The sequence below is a fragment of the Malus domestica genome, chromosome 13 (genome assembly GCF_042453785.1).
Source record: "Malus domestica chromosome 13, GDT2T_hap1".
Classification (NCBI taxonomy): Eukaryota; Viridiplantae; Streptophyta; class Magnoliopsida; order Rosales; family Rosaceae; genus Malus; species Malus domestica.
Window position 1 is genome coordinate 17,082,529 of NC_091673.1, and position 16,361 is coordinate 17,098,889.

Consider the following 16,361-nt stretch of genomic DNA (forward strand, 5'->3'; position numbering starts at 1 on the left):
GGTTAAGGAATGTAGCTGTAAAAAATCATCAAAATCAGAGTTAAAATAACCGTTAAATTGTGAGTTTTCATTTATCACCGTCGAAAAGGTTTGTCCCGTTACTTGATATCTGAATGTTTTTTTTGCTTGCAATTTTTGGCGTATGCGATCTCGAAACATGTACAAACAAGTTTGACGGTTGGATCGTTGAAACTAATTTCGTACAATGCGTTTCCCATCAAAACAATAGATTTACTAACACTTAGAGTTTATTTATACTTTCATTAAATATAACATAAAATTTTGTGGTATTCACTTTTGTAAATGTTTTAATTCGTTGATCGAATTAGTTCATAAGCAAAAGGGAAATACATATTTAAAACAAAAAACAAAAAAAAAGAAAAAAAAAAGAAAAACAAAGGCTTTGCGCGACATAGGTACCCTTGCGTCGCGCACAGTTTTTTTTTTTTTTGGGCCTTTTGCTTTTCTTTTGGGGTTCTTGCATTGTCTTTTTCTTTTGTTGTATCCACTTGTGTAAATGTTTTAAATTGACGATCGAATTAGTTCATTGTATACATATAGGATTAAGGAGTGTAGCTGTAAAAAATCATCAAAATCGGAGTTAAAATAACTATTAAATAGTGATTTTTCGTTTATCGCCGTCGAAAAGGTTTGTCTCGTTACTTGATATCTGAATGTTTGTTTTTTGCAATTTTTGGCGTATACGATCTCGAAGCATGTACAAACAAGTTTGACGGTTGGATCGTTGAAACTAGTTTCGTACAATGCGGTATCCCATCAAAACAATAGATTCACTAAGACTTGGAGTTTATTTATACTTTCATTAAGTATAACATACAATTTTGTGATATCCACTAGTGTAAATATTTTAAATTGACAATCAAATTAGTTCATTGTATTCATATAGGATCAAGGAGTGTAACTGTAAAAAAGCATCAAAATCGGAGTTAAATTAACCGTTAAATCGTGATTTTTCGTTTATAACCGTCGAAAAGTTTTGTCCCGTTGCTTGATCTCTGAATGTTTGCTTTTTGTGATTTTTGGCGTATGCGATCTCGAAGCATATACAAACAAGTTTGACGGTTGGATCGTTGAAACTAGTTTTGTACAATGTGTATCTCATCAAAACAATAGATTCACTAACACTTAGAGTTTATTTATACTTTCATTAACTATAACATAAGATTTGTGGTATCCACTTGTGTAAATGTTTTAAATTGACGATCGAATTAGTTTATTGTATTCATATAGGATCAAGGAGTGTAGCTGTAAAAAATCATCAAAATCGGAGTTAAAACTACCGTTAAATCGTGATTTTTCGTTTATAAATCATCGAAAAGTTTTGTCCCATTACTTGATCTCTGAATGTTTGTTTTTTGCGATTTTTGGCCTATGCGATCTCGAATTATATAAAAACAATTTTGACGGTTGGATCTTGGAAATTAGTTTCGTACAATGTGTTTCCCATCAAAACGATAGATTCACTAACACTTGGAGTTTATTAATACTTTCATCAAGTATAACATAAGATTTTGTGGTATGCACTTGTGTAAATGTTTTAAATTGATGATTGAATTAGTTCATTGTATTCATATAGGTTTAAAGAGTGTAGCTATAAAAAATCATCAAAATCAGAGTTAAAATAACCGTTAGATCATGATTTTTCGTTTATAACCGTTGAAAAGTTTTGTCCATTTACTTGATCTTTGAATGTTTGTTTTTTACAATTTTGGGCGTATGCGATCTCAAAGTTTATACAGATAAGTTTGACGGTTGGATCTTTGAAACTAGTTTAGTAGAATGCGTATCCCATCAAGTTGAATGGTATATATATTTATTAAGTAGTTTTAAATTTATTTATTTTGTACGTATAACACTTAAGAAATTAAATGGTATATATATATATATATATATATATATTAAGTAGCTTTAAATTTATTATTGTAGTTTGGATTAGATTTTTGTTAGGAAAATATATTATTGTGAGTTTTATGTAAAAAAAAAATAAATTTGAAGGGAATAAAGTTAAATTTTCAGTAAATTTATAATATATTTTTTCAAAAAAAATTACCTTACGGGACGCACAAACCAATGCGTCGCGCAGGTTGTTAAAATTTTGGCGCTCCAAGTGAAAAAAATAGGCGCTGTTTTTAAATTTTTCCCAAATTACTCATAATAGAGGTGCAATTGGAAGAGTCCAGACACTACCCTATCTTTCTCACTCGGTCTCTCTCTTCCCTCTCACTCATCTCGCCCTCTCTCTCACTCTGTCTCGCTCTTCTCTCCCACTCCGTTAGATGAAGACAAAGACGCAGGAAGATCCAGCCACTACACACTCATCTGCTCATCCTCTGCTCCACCCTCCGTCAGAATTCCTCTCCGTTTCTCAATTCCGAAGGTCCATTCACATCTCTCTCTCTCTCAATGTTTTGCTAGGTCCAGATTTCAATTTTAGTTTGTGTAATTAGATTTCAATTTTAGGTACATCAAAATTGGAATTCAGATTTCAATTTTAGTTTGTGTAATTAGATTTCAATTTCTGGAAATAGGTTACTGTAAATTTATGGGGTAGTAGAATTTGGTATGCTGTAAAATGTTTCTTGATATTATGAATTTCTGGAAATAGGCTGCTGTAAAATTTACAGAAGTTCGTTTTGTGAATTGGGTGTATGAATGATTTGTGGGTTTTGGTTTTGCAGGAGGAAGCTTGGGGTGTGGGTAAGTTGAGGCATCGGCGGCTTGCAAATTTGATTGTGTATTGCTGTGATGGGGATGAGAGGCTGCTTGTTGCTGAGTACATGGCTACTGATACTTTGGCTAAGCATTTGTTCCACTGTATGTCAAACAAAATCTATCTTTATTTACTATTTGTCTTTCGACTTCACCTGGTTTATTAAGAATGCTATTTTTAGCTCAGCTTCTAAGATTTCTCAGTGACCCTTTTGTGAAGTACGTCTAAATACATAGCTTTTTAACAAGCAAACATTGAAATGCAAGATGGTATTGGCATTAGTTTTCTACAACATGACACGTTCCATTAACCTTTGTTTTTTTTTTTTGTTAATGGTTCGGTCATTGATCTTAGTTGGCCAGTAATCTTACGATTCTTACCTTGTAGTTTTGTTAATCCCAGATGATATTAAACATTGCCTTTCATTTGAAGAAGTTGTGGCAATGTGGTTTTTACTTTTTAGTATACTCTGGTATCTAGTGTACCAGTACTGTGCTTGTCTTTGTACTGCTATTTTATTAAGTTTTGCATAAGCAATCAATTCAATGTTTTGAGTTTTGTTCCTACAAATTGAGAATTAGTTGCTGTGTTCGTCAAAAATTAATTTTTGGGATACAGGGGAGAATCAAACCATTGAGTGGGCCATGTGTTTAAGAGTGGCTCTTTATATTGCTGAAGCTTTAGATTATTGCAGTACTGAGGGCCGCCCGTTATACCACAATTTGAATGCTTATAGGGTTCTCTTTGACGAGGTATTCGATTCTCAAATTCAATCATCTTAGTTTAAAATGTGTTTTCAGTCACTTCAATGTTCACTACTTTTTAGGGTGATAATGTGGTATCTGAATGGACTTATAGCTTGTGTATATAAGGACATGTCATTGCCTTGACGGAGGAAGTGGAATCCCTAAAAGATAAGATTGTGGCCTAAGAAGCAGCTTGGGATGCTCGGGAAGCCTAGATTGCTGCCCAGTTTTCAGCCCAAGACGAGAAGATGAGCCTGATCTTACAGGCCTTACAGATGTCTGGCATCCAAATCCCGATGCCAGCACCTGATCTTGCTCCACTTTTGACCTCCTAGCTGCTTCGCCCAGCCGATATCTAGTAGCCTGATGTATCAAACCTAGAAGACTACTTGTTGTAGTTTTTTCTTTTTTGTTTGGACATCTTGTCTGTACATTTTCATATATTTTATAATTAAATACTTTTTCTTGGTTTATTAATTATTGTTTAGAAATTAATTACAATATTTATTAAAAATTAAATAAAAAATATTTTTGCCAAAAAAAAAAAGGTTTGCGCGACGTAGGTTGCGTCGCGCAAAGTCACGCAAAAAAAGAAAGTGACTTTGCGTGACCCAACCTACGTCGTGCAAAGTAGCTTTGCGTGACGCATGTTTCTTCGTCGTCGCGCAAACCTTTCTGTCACTGCCTTGGCGCGACGGTTAGTGCGCGACAAAGGTTCGTTGCGCTAAGTTTTGCGCGACATTTTTTGACTTTGCGCGACGAAGGACCTGCGTCGCGCAAAGTGTTTTTTTTACTAGTATTTTGTATCCATATTTTTCAAACTTTTATTTGTACTCATTTTTTAAACCTTTTATTTGCACCAATAATTTACTAATAATGTACCCATTTGTACCACTTTGTTATAAGTAAAATGTACCATTTTTTTTTTTGTAAGTACCTTTTTTTTTGTGTTTTATAATGTAAGACCTATTTATTTATTTTAATCTAAAATGTACCCATTGTTTTTTAGACAAAATGTACCCATTCTTTTCTATAAAACGTACCACTTTTTTTGGAAGGTACCAACTTTTTGTAAGTAAAATGTATCGTATAAAAATTACCAATTTTTTGTATGTAAAATGTCAATAATATGAGTAATGACAAATCATGGGTTTTTATTTAAATATAATTTATATTAGTGACAAATCATGTCATTAAGATAAATTATATTTTTTTTATATAATTATAATTTATTTTTTAATATTTTTAATCCCACAAATCTTGGATTTTATTTAAAATCTCATTAATATAAGTAATTAACTACAAATATCAAAATTTAATTTAAAATTATAATAACCTACATAGAAATGCATTATTGTATTAATTTCAGGAACTTCAATAAAAATTGAAAACAACAAGGTTTCAGTAAAAAAACGTTGATAAATAGGAACCGCATCCAAAGTCACTCTATAAAATATTACAAAACCAAATGTGGGGAACAGTTCACGTATGATAGAGCTAGTCTTCCATATCAAGATAGATTTCCAAGGTGATCTTTATAGTTTGATTTAAGCTCAAACAAACAAAGGTTTTATGTGAAAACTTCCATCCCATTTCATCGTTTAATAACGTATATAAACACAAGGATGCATCAATACAATCTATAAGTTAAGACTTGACCAACATAAAACATATGCGTTCAACTGTATCAGTGGATCAAACAGAACAAAGACAGACAAATGTTTTGTTGTTAGCCGTCATCGAACAGTAAAAATATAAGCAATAATATTCCAAGCAAAATAAATGACAAAATAACGTACGAGAGCTAAAATCAAATCAAGTTGTCCCTTGTCCAAAACCTTGACAACCGATCTAGCTAGAGTTGACATTTCTTAGCTTATAGCGGTAATGAGTGCAGATAAGAATATCTCTGGGTCTTGACGATGCATGTAGACACCGTAGAGGCGATATTGTCCATGAATATATATAGATAAGAAGAGAACACTGTTCATCTTAGGGAACAATAACCCTTTTGTTTTTAGAAATTTTAACGAAAAGCTCGTGGTATTGTTCAATTGAATGAAAAACCACATTTTTACACTAAAAAGTCAATCATGATAGTATTCACTTTACCTTTTATTTTGTCCTTATCGTCAAAACTCAAAGTTTTCAAACCTTTTTTCATTAGTTTTTTTTTTATTTTTTCCCGACAAGATTCTGGAATTCAGTTTCAGATTTTAGCAAGGTCTTAAGAGGTGCTAATCGAGTGGTGGACATGAATCTAGCACTTAGGCGTCTCCCGGGGGGGTTTAGGCTTTTTTTCTTTTAAATTTTAACTAAATTTATTATATAAATATAAATAAATATCTATTTATACTTAAAAAAACACGTAATTGTATTAAAATACAAAAATTGCAAAATAGAATGACATATAATTTATAAAGTACCAGAACATATTGAAAACATGGGGAACAATCATATAATGAGTGTTCACCTAAGTATTTAACAAGTCTCTTACAATTTATTGAAAAAATAAAATGTAAAATAAAAGTTATCTATTTGCTGTCAATGTGAGAGTCGCAACCTAAGATGCCTAGGCGAGTCTAGGCGGGCTAAACGAGCTCCTAGACCTGCCTAGGCGCCCTTTCTTATTTTTTAAACGCCTATGAATTAATCATGACATTGACCAACCATCAAGCGCCTAGGCAAGCCCTAAACAACCTTAGGTGAGACTTTTAAGAACACTGGGTTTTAGGTTAAAGCAGAACATTATTCAGCTTCAGGGAATGCCGAATGCTTTTTCCGACAAGCTCATGGGATTCAGCTCCAGGTTTTAGGTTAGAGCCATTTATATTTGTAGAAAAAATTAGGGTTAAGTACATATAACTATTCAACCTTTTGGGCTGATTTCAAATTAGTTTCAATCTTGTAAAACATTTCAAATAACTACCAAACATTTTAAAACTTAGAGATTCATTAGGTCACTTGTGTTAACTGATGACTTTACAACATTAAGTGATGATGTTTCTAGCATTAAATGATGAGGTGGACACATACTAAAGTTGGTCTCTACTAATCGCTTTTTTGAGCTCTAATTTCCCAAATCGACTTCTTTCAGCCAATTTAAGACATAATTTTTTTTAGCTAAACTGCTTCAATTTCAAAATCCAAAGCTCTATAAACGACTTAGGAGTAAAAACCCACTTTAAAAATTGTCGACATCATCACTAAATGACAATGAACCTAACATATGTCCATTTTTCAAAATGTTAGGTAATTATTTAGAAATTTTTTAAAGGTTAAGACTAATTTGAAATCACCCCTAAAAGTTGAATAGTAATCTGAATTTAACCCAAAAACTTATGTCCACATTATTTATGTCATTCCGTCTGTATATACTATATATTGCCAATTGCTCCATGCTATTGTAACAAAATAATCTCACATATATTCCACCAATGTTATTGAAGAGCGGAAGCAAGTATTGGGCTGTAGCAAATAAAGGCTTTTGGACCAAAAAAAATTGTATTAATTTTTGTTAATTATCTAGCCCAAAGTTGCTTTTGTATTAAGTTCTGTTATTTATCTAGCCCACAGTTGCTCAAAAGAAAATTTAGAAATTTGAATTTAAGTTAATAAATGGGTTTACATATCGACAAAGGTCAATATTCATTTCATTTTAATTGAAACAATTCTATTCTTAAATTTTGTTTAATACATTCGATACACTAAACTTCAAAATGAGCTGGTTATAATAATTTGGTTCGAATTTGCTTTTGGTGAAAATCAAATTTAAGACCTCTAACTAACAAGTTAAGATGAATATCACTAAACCATAGTACAAAGTTAAAATTCTACTCTTAAGCTTAAAGTCAATAAATTTTCCTCAACAACTAAAGTCAATACCACTTAATAGATTTTCTCTTTATTGACCTCTCCGTAAAGCACAAAATATTGATTGACTCAATTCTAATCATAAAATATTTTGTGACTTTAAACAAATTGCCCCAAAAAAATTTAAAAACTCTATATTGTTTGCTTTTTTATATAAGCGATGTTCTACGCTAATTCATAATAATGTGAAATTTTCTCCTATACTAAAATTATGAGCAAATTAAATTGAAGGCCCATTACAACCAGCAAGTCTGATCCAGTTACAAACCAGGCACATGAAGCATAGCATTGTCCAAGCTGTCTGTTACCACTATATCAATTCAACTGTGGAAAGGCAAAGCCCAAACAAGAACACAAATGTTCCAAAAAGAAAAAGTAGCAAGCAAAAAACAATGAGGATGCCTATCTCAAGTAAAACAACTTTTGTACCCTTGCACTTCTTATGTAAAAATATATGACAATTTGAGAAATTTCTTCAGTAATGTGGCATTGAATAATAGACGAATGAGTGGCCGGGATCGAAAATATAAGATCTAAACATTTGTGAAAATCAAATCTAATGACTAAAACATATGTAGCATTGGAGCCACATTCGACCATTTGATAGAAAAAGAATTGTGTGCTAAAAAAGATTTCTCTAATCACTAGGTGATGAAAAAAATGCATGGGTCAACATTAGTCCAAGTTTACACCACCTTATTATTCCTTTCTTATCCAAGTCTTCACTTTAGGTCATCTCTAATGGTTGTACTAAATTTAGCCTCTATTTATAGCACACTAAAAATTATAATTTTTATATAATTAGTTTAATTATAATTTTTCATCTTCAATGATGCATGGGCTATATTTTCTCTTTTTAGCATATTAAAAAAAATTATGGTACATCACTCCACATAAACTATTATATATTATTTATATTAATTAAACTGTTATTTACACCTATATAGTTTTTTTTTTTTTTTTGAAGAGGTAGGCATTTACATATATATTTAGGATTTTTTTTTGTTTGTTTAAAACACAAAACTACAGCTTTATAAGAACATTTAAAAATATTTTCTAACTGCTTGCGTGGTTAGCTGTCATAACTTCTCCAAATCAGCTGTTCGGATATGATGTTTCATTATTTTATGATGGGTTGCGCCACACCTAATTAGGAATGGGCAAAATACCCATGAGTTTGAGTATGTTTTATTATTTTATGATGGGTTGCGCCACATCTAATTAGGGATGGGCAAAATGCCTATGGATTTGAGTAACCGCGGTTAGCCACCCATTTAAAGCTCACAATTACGATTATGGGTAACCGTTTATTCGTGAAATTTAAATTGGCGGTTATGAGTATTACCCGCAGTTATAACGGTTATCCATCTACCAATTTAATTTAATATTATAAAATTAAAAAAATAAATAAATAAAACCCTATTATTTCAATTAAAGACTGTTATTACCCATTTCCCTATTTTAATTTACTATTTTGACTATTAATGGGTATCACTTATGTCAGAGTTTATTTCAATTAAATTTATAACGGGTATCGCTTATGACTGCTATTACCCATTTCCCTATTTTAATTTACTTTGTAATCATATGGATTATAATTAAAGACTTGCTTGGATGTAGCAAAAAACATATCGTTTGTAAACTATTATTTCAATTATTGGAATTGTATGAGGACTTAAATGATTAAAATAGGGAAATGCATGCTAAAATGTACCTATAACGGTGTTTAATTGTTAGAAAACTAAAATTCTGACAAATTTTTCTTTTGTAATTTTCGAGTTGTTAAAAAAAAAAACATGTAGATGGGTGAAAAATGGGTAAATGGGTAAAAAAAAAAAGATAAACGGGTTCAAAAATAGATAAATGGGTAAATGGTTATGGTTAAATAGGTAAACAGTTATGGTTAAATGGGTACACGGTTATGGATATGATTAACTGTTTATAAACGATTATGGGTATGAGTATAACTGTTTATACAATTACCTAACGAGTAAATGGTTACGCAAATATGAACATAAACGGTTATGGGTAAATAACCACAGTTATCCACCCGCTATAACGTTGCCCATCCCTACACCTAATCATCGCAGCCCTTATATCAGTAGCAGACATGCACGGGCCTCATAAACAATGGGGTTCCGAGGCTTCAAAGTGGGCTACGTTTGACTTGCCTAGCAAACCTTTAGCTTGGGAATCTCTTTTCAAGATTTCAATTAGCTCCCCATTGAAGATGAGTTTTTGACAAAAGTGGACTATATTGAGCCCTTCAGCTCTTCATCGGAGATGACATTCCATTTTTTTTTTTCTGGGAAATCTCGACGGTATAAGGAAAAAATAAGTTACACCTAGTTAGGGGGGACATAAATCTTACCCCTCAAAAAACATAAATAACAAAAAGGAATTCACGAAAAAGAAGGGGAGGACATAAACCTTACCCTTCTAGAAACAAAGGAAAGAGAATGATACAAAGAAAAGAGGGGGGGGGGGGACATGAAACCTAATCCCTCTAGAACCAAACCTAAAGGTCTAAGCCTGCAAAACAAGTCAAACAACACCATAAAGTTAGGAGAAAAAAAAAGCGAGACAAACCTAGATGTCGATATGCACATTAATTTGAGAAGCGGTAACCAGGCAAGCCAACATAGTCTGAAAACAGAGCAGCACGAACCGCCATCGGAGGAGAATCATGCCATGTTAAAGATAGAGAAGACAAGCCCATGTTAGCAAAATTGTCTACAACAAGATTTTCTTCGCGAAATATGTGAAATGCGTAGAAAGTCATTTTCCGAATGCGATCCAAAAAAATAGACCATTGCGTATGAAGAGGCCAAGGTGGATCAAAATCAGATGATTGAAGAGTAGACGTAACACTAGAACTATCACTTTCCAACCAAAGATAATGCCAACCCCGCTGATATGCAAACTCAATACCAATAATAATTGCTGATAACTCTGCAAAAAAAAAGAGTTGCGATGACCAATCCATTGACAGAAACCTCCAAGAAAACGACCATGGCAATTCCTGAAAACTCCTCTACATACAGCAGGACCAGGATTTCCTTTAGACAAACCATCTGTATTAAGCTTAACCCCAGGAAACCAAGGAGGAGACCAAAGAACAGGAAGAATAGTAGGTGCCTTGCAACGGATAGGTTGGATCCCCAAAGAAGAAATGATTCGAGTGTCAAAATCTTGAGAATAACCAGGAATAAACTTCCCATCATGAACAATCGTTGAATTGATAGACATGTAAAGACGATGAAAATAGATTGGACGACGCTCAAAAATAAATTTATTTCGAGCTTTTCAAATAATTTTTCTCTTTTCAATTTCTTTCATATCTTGCAATGTAAGTTTATTTTCCAAATTATGAAATTTATTTTTGTAAAAAATCAATCAAAACGAAAACTAGTCAGTTATTTAATTGTTATAAACTATACGAGTGAATATAGTATTTTAATTGAACCCTCAAATTTTACACTGTTAAATTTTTTTATTCATATTTCCTCGGACGTCTTAATAGAATTGATGCATGCAATTGAATTTTCAAATGAGTTAGACTTGGTCTAGGAAAATCATGCGTACTGAATTTCTCAATGGACAGATTACAATTCAATTACATTTTGCTGCTGTTAAGTTCTGAACATTTAACTTCAGCCACACATTTAGCCAGTGTCTACAAACATCAAATGCAAAATGGGAAACTACACAAGAAAGGAACAAAATAAAATACACAATCTTACAACGGAGAGATTATACCCTGTCACCATGTGTATATTGGATGACATACAAGATTTTCTCCTTGCAATGACACACGAATTGAAAGAAAATAAAAGAAAGGAATAATAAATAAAAAGGTGTCATTTGCACCACCTAGAGGAAGTTCTTCACTGTGTTTGTCCATTCCCTATTGGAGTTTGCTTTCTCCTAATTACACTATGCATTGTTATGCTTTGGGGGCAAAGCATCATTTTGGGAATGGATGAGTTGTTAGTACCTATTTCCATGTGCCTGCAAAACCCAAAAAATGTTTAAACCTGATTAGATATTAAATTTGAAGATTGATCAAGTACTATATGATTTTAGGTTGAGCAATACTCACATCATATGCAACAAGAGAACTGCAGTAGTTGGTGTTTGTGAGCACTGTACTGCTGGAGCCACACTCACTTTCTTTGAGTGAAACTGTGGACCTATCCAGCTTCATATACCAAGGGTACTGATAATTCTGAGCAGTTGAACTCACATGGGAAGATGACCTCTGCATCCTCATAGCCCTTGGGATGTTCCTTCCCTCCATTGACGTCCTCCGCGGACGGCTTGGAGGCCTCTCAACTGTATCAATAGGCCTTTGCTTCGGTGCACTCTGAGACCGGGCTTTTGCCTTTGAAGATTGTGTGTTGGCCATGTAATTTGGGAATGGGTAGTCATAGGACAAGGGATCTCCGTAATCCGGCTTAGGGAAAGCGAATGGAGCTCTTGAGGGGTCAATTTTGGACATGGCAGAATAGCACTGAGGGCTGCTTTGCGCTGTGCCAAAAGAGTTCTCAAAATGTGCACTGCAGGCTCCGGGGCTCCTATCAGTCAGCACTGATGGAGCCGGGGAGACCTGCTGATAGGTTTCTTGGTTTGAGTATGCTTGATTTGGTGCATACTGAGTGGAAAATCTATGTTGTTCTGTTCTTTCTGTTAGTGAGTGATTTGAATAGCTGCTATTTCTGCTCTTCAAAATTCCCTTTGATTCACCAAGATCCATCTCCACAATCTTAATGTTTTCTTCCATTCCTCTGTCAATTTCCTACATTTACGCACAACCACATTGCACAACATTGGTCTACTGAGAAATTTATGCAATAAATAAGAGAAACAATACTATAATTCGAAACAAAACTCAGTCGGTTAAGAGCATTCATCCCTGCAAGGTTCTGATTCTATCTTTTGTATCTTAAAACAGTAAAAATAAAACAAAACAAAGAGAATTTAGCTGGATTATCGAACTTACGTTATACGTATGCCAGGACCGATTTTCCTGCAAAGATCTTCTTGGGGTGGAATGTCTAGGATTGACAGTATTTTCGTCTTCGACCATCTGGATCCTCTGAGCCCGAGCTCGAGCCTGAGCCGTCACCAATGCCTGCATGCACCTTAGAGTAGCTTTGGCCTGTTTTCTCACCAGGTGACCCCTTACCAGTGCCTGCAACTTCACTAGTCCCTTCAATGCACACAGTGCTTTTCTTGCCTGCAACAAACGCCAATACAATAATACTCATTTCATTTTTGTGACTGTTTTACATAACGTTAAAGAGTCAGAGCATCCAAAGCAAAACCAGTTGGAAATAAATGCAGAGTCCAAGAATTCTAGAATCCGCAATATGGGATTTAAATTCTCAACACCAATAGGGAATTCAACAGTTGCATACCAAATATGAACGGAAGACGGATTGAATTTTTATTGCAGCTGCTTCTTCACTTGCACCGGCCTTCTCGTTGGCGGCTGCTGTTAGCCGCATCACAGCAGCTGCGGCTTGAGCAGCAGCCACAGCCGCATCAGCAACCGCGGCCGTAGCTGCCGCCATAGCCATGGCGTGCTTTTTCTGCTCATAATTCTCAGACTCCAATGTGGTCATGTGCATTGGTGGTGGTGTGGTGGGCACTGCTGATGCTGCTGTGGCTGATGATCTTCGAAAACTCCATCTCTTCTTCTCTTTCGGCGTTGTCTGTGAAGAATTGGAGATTGGAGTGGTGGGATTTTCATGACTTGCAACAGAACAATTCTGATTTGTGGGGTCTTTTTCCTTGTCTTTCTTCCCTTTCAAAATGCTTTTAAGCCATTTGCCTGTCTTCCCCATCTTTGTTAGCTCTTTGTTCTTCTAAGCTGTCATTGATTGATCAACAACGTATAAAGAAGAAAGCAACAGATGACAAATTATATGCAGATCAGATAGATCTCTTCTTTGATATGTAGCTTTCAACCTTGTAGTTAGAAGACACCAGTTAATTGCTAATCTTCTTTAACAGCCTGGTCTTATGTTTCATTATTCCTTTTCTGTTTAAAAATTTAACTTCCTAGAGAGTGATATTTTTCTTGTGTCAACTTTTATTTTTTTAGACTACTTGGGATTAAGCTGCTAAATTAGTAGATGCATGGAATTATACTAATAGCGAAGATTAATTGCCTTTCACTTCTGAATTCTGATATATTATAAGCTACTAATCTTTTTTTGTCTTTGAGGTAAATTTTATTTTGATATCACCATAAGAAATTTTAACTGATATTAGTTGCACAAAATAAGACGGGCAAACAGTTTATCAACGGCTTATAACTTCATTAGCTATTGATATTGATATGCCTTTTTATCCACTCTATATTATACAACTAACATTTGTGGTCTTATTAGTTTTTCTTTTACATATAATATAGTGAAATAATATATGCACACTATTTATCTATGCCATTAACCACTTATATATATAATATTCTTTTTTGATTTATTAAATTCAAAAATAAAAAGTAAACACTTCACATATATAACAAGGAAAAGGTATGTAAATCTCTTCCCATAAATAATGTATTATGTATATTCAAGGTAATAATATATATAGAATGGGATCAGAAACCATGTGAAAATATAGGTCAAGCACAGGCAGCATCCTTGTAAGATACTCAATGGTTTTGTTAAAGGGGTGGAGGATTTGCCCACTGGGGGTCCATGAGTGGGTTTCGGATTTTATAAATAAATTTGATAGGGCCTTATGGGGGATGTGGGTTCCAGAAACAAGTATTGCGAGTTAAGGAGGCTCTGGTTCATCACGTGCTCATGCAAAATCCCCGCTGTTGGAGTTGGAGTTGGGGTTTTTACTACGATTTTCTTTTGGTCGATCCCAAGTGAAAGTAAAGCTGCGAATCTGTGATAGTGAAGGTTATATTTTGATTCCAAAATCATCCACCAAGTATGGTCCTACAGCCTTTATGCTTGATATATATCCTGAGACTGTATCGTAGGGTCTCAGATTAGTGAAAGAGAGTGTGCGAGAAGGGTTAGGTTTATGTGAATCACGATTACATGTATCATGGCATCTTTCCATGTTATATATGCCAGCCCATGCATATTCCTGATAGCAGGGGCCTCAGAGGGGTCCGGAAGAAGGGAAACCAAACTACTGTTTAGCAGTTTGACGGTTTAGACCTAATAAGCTTACTACTTTTTATAGTCATTTAGCCAATTACAAGTTTTTACTGTTTCATTTCCTCGAACGTGCATTTTCCAAATCCAATAGTACAAAGTTGTACCATTGTTTTTTCTTCTTCTAATGGTATTCAATTACCGGTTGACAATATATATGTAATGAGATATCTGTAACAATGAACAATCTATAACCAAGGTGTATATATTCATATATATATATATATATATATATATATATATATATATATATATATATATATCCACTTGGGAATAATAAATATGAATAAACATATGCATCCTTGCTTGGAATATGCCTACCAACCAATATTCGTAACTGAATGAGTTGCATTCTCCATTTTTAATAAAGCAACTCACCTTAAAATAAAGGAAACTTTAACGAAAAACTTCCGGTATTATTCATTTTAACGAAAAACCACATTTTACGTTAAAAAGTCAATTTTGATACCATTCACTTTACCCTTTATTTTGTCATTATCGTTAAAACTCAAAATTTTCAAGCTCTTTTCATTAGTTTTCCTTAAAATTAAATGCTAATGGAACTATATATTGCAGTCAAAACTAAAATATATCCAAGTAAGTAATTAAAATCATCAAACAGAAAGAGGGCTAGTCCAGCTTCTTGAGGAGTTGGTGGTTCGTATATGAAAGCGTTTTGTTCCCAACTTATTACTAATCATGGATAGTTGAAGCATGAGTAAACTGTATTATTATTCTACTATACATATATATGTATGTATGTATGTATGTATACTTATAAATCAAATAGTTTTTCTTTTTTTCACTAAACAATAAATCAATTAGTTGGCAGTGCACATGGTATGTGTTTGATTATATGATTCCTTTGACTATGTGTTTGCTTCATGGAAACAGCATTCCATGATCCTTCCAAAATCATAAAAACAATAAATTAGAATACATCATCAGAAAGGGATCGAATTTCAATTAAACTGTAATTTCAGACAAAAAATAAATCATATGTAGGATGCTCCATGATTGCTCCTGAATTGGAAATTTGTTATGATTCAGAAAAATTAAATAAAAGAAAAGCTTTTCCATCCAAATCACTGATACATGCATAATTCAGTATCATCAGTGCAGACCAATTACAACCTCATGGAAGATGACAATAAATAAATTTGAAAGGGATATTATTGGAGTGAGGTATGTATGAACATTATATAATAATGTATTCCATTTTTTCTTTTCTTAGTTTTGATTCAGAAGATCTATTAGATGGGGGCCAGTATTGATTTCTATGTTTTTAGTTTTTCAACCCCAACCCCTCCATGTGGAGAGAGTAGAAATACATATCCCTAAAAACATTCTGTAATTCATGGTAATAATAATAATAATAATTTTAGTTATGGCAAGTTAAAGAGCAACCATTCGGTGTATCCGAAATACAAGATATTTAGCGGTATTGTTGTACTTAAATTATAGGATAAATTACATAATAGCTCCTCAGGTTTTGAGGTTTATTACAACCTCATACAACATCTTCAAAACATTTCACTTTCATACCTTAAGTACTATTTTATTTCAAAATAATACATCCGTTACATTTTTCATCTATTGATCCGTTAAATGCTGACGTGGCTGCCAAATGTCTGCCATGTGGCAAATAATATATTTTTTTAAACCTGACTTTTCTTTAAAAAAAAAAAAAATAAATAAATAAATAAACCCACTATCCCTAACCCCCCCCCCCCCAGCGACCCAAATCCCTCCTAACCCAGAATCCAAAAACCTGCAGCAGCAGCAAGAAGAAGAAGAGGAGGGAGGAAGAAGGAAAAAAAAAAAAAT

General features: G+C 33.6%; 1 protein-coding gene across 1 annotated transcript; it reads right to left on the bottom strand.

Annotated features, from left to right (window-relative positions):
- Positions 1-10,917: 10,917 nt before the first annotated feature.
- LOC103453234 (protein IQ-DOMAIN 19) lies at positions 10,918-14,051 on the bottom strand. The gene is made up of 4 exons (XM_008392782.4): positions 12,771-14,051; positions 12,353-12,589; positions 11,453-12,148; positions 10,918-11,361 (listed from the first exon to the last, which is right to left on the bottom strand). Exons 1-4 carry the CDS (start codon positions 13,197-13,199, stop codon positions 11,341-11,343), a joined length of 1,383 nt encoding a protein of 460 aa, XP_008391004.3. The 5' UTR covers positions 13,200-14,051; the 3' UTR covers positions 10,918-11,340.
- Positions 14,052-16,361: the final 2,310 nt, after the last annotated feature.

Excerpts from the sequence above, each read along its gene's own strand:
- LOC103453234 (XM_008392782.4), bottom strand. The coding sequence starts at position 13,199 with ATGGGGAAGACAGGCAAATGGCTTAAAAGCATTTTGAAAGGGAAGAAA. Across the intron at positions 12,590-12,770 it reads CCGTCTTCCGTTCATATTTG|GCAAGAAAAGCACTGTGTGC; the intron begins GTATGCAACTGT and ends CGTTTGTTGCAG. Across the intron at positions 11,362-11,452 it reads GTTCTCTTGTTGCATATGAT|GCACATGGAAATAGGTACTA; the intron begins GTGAGTATTGCT and ends TGGGTTTTGCAG.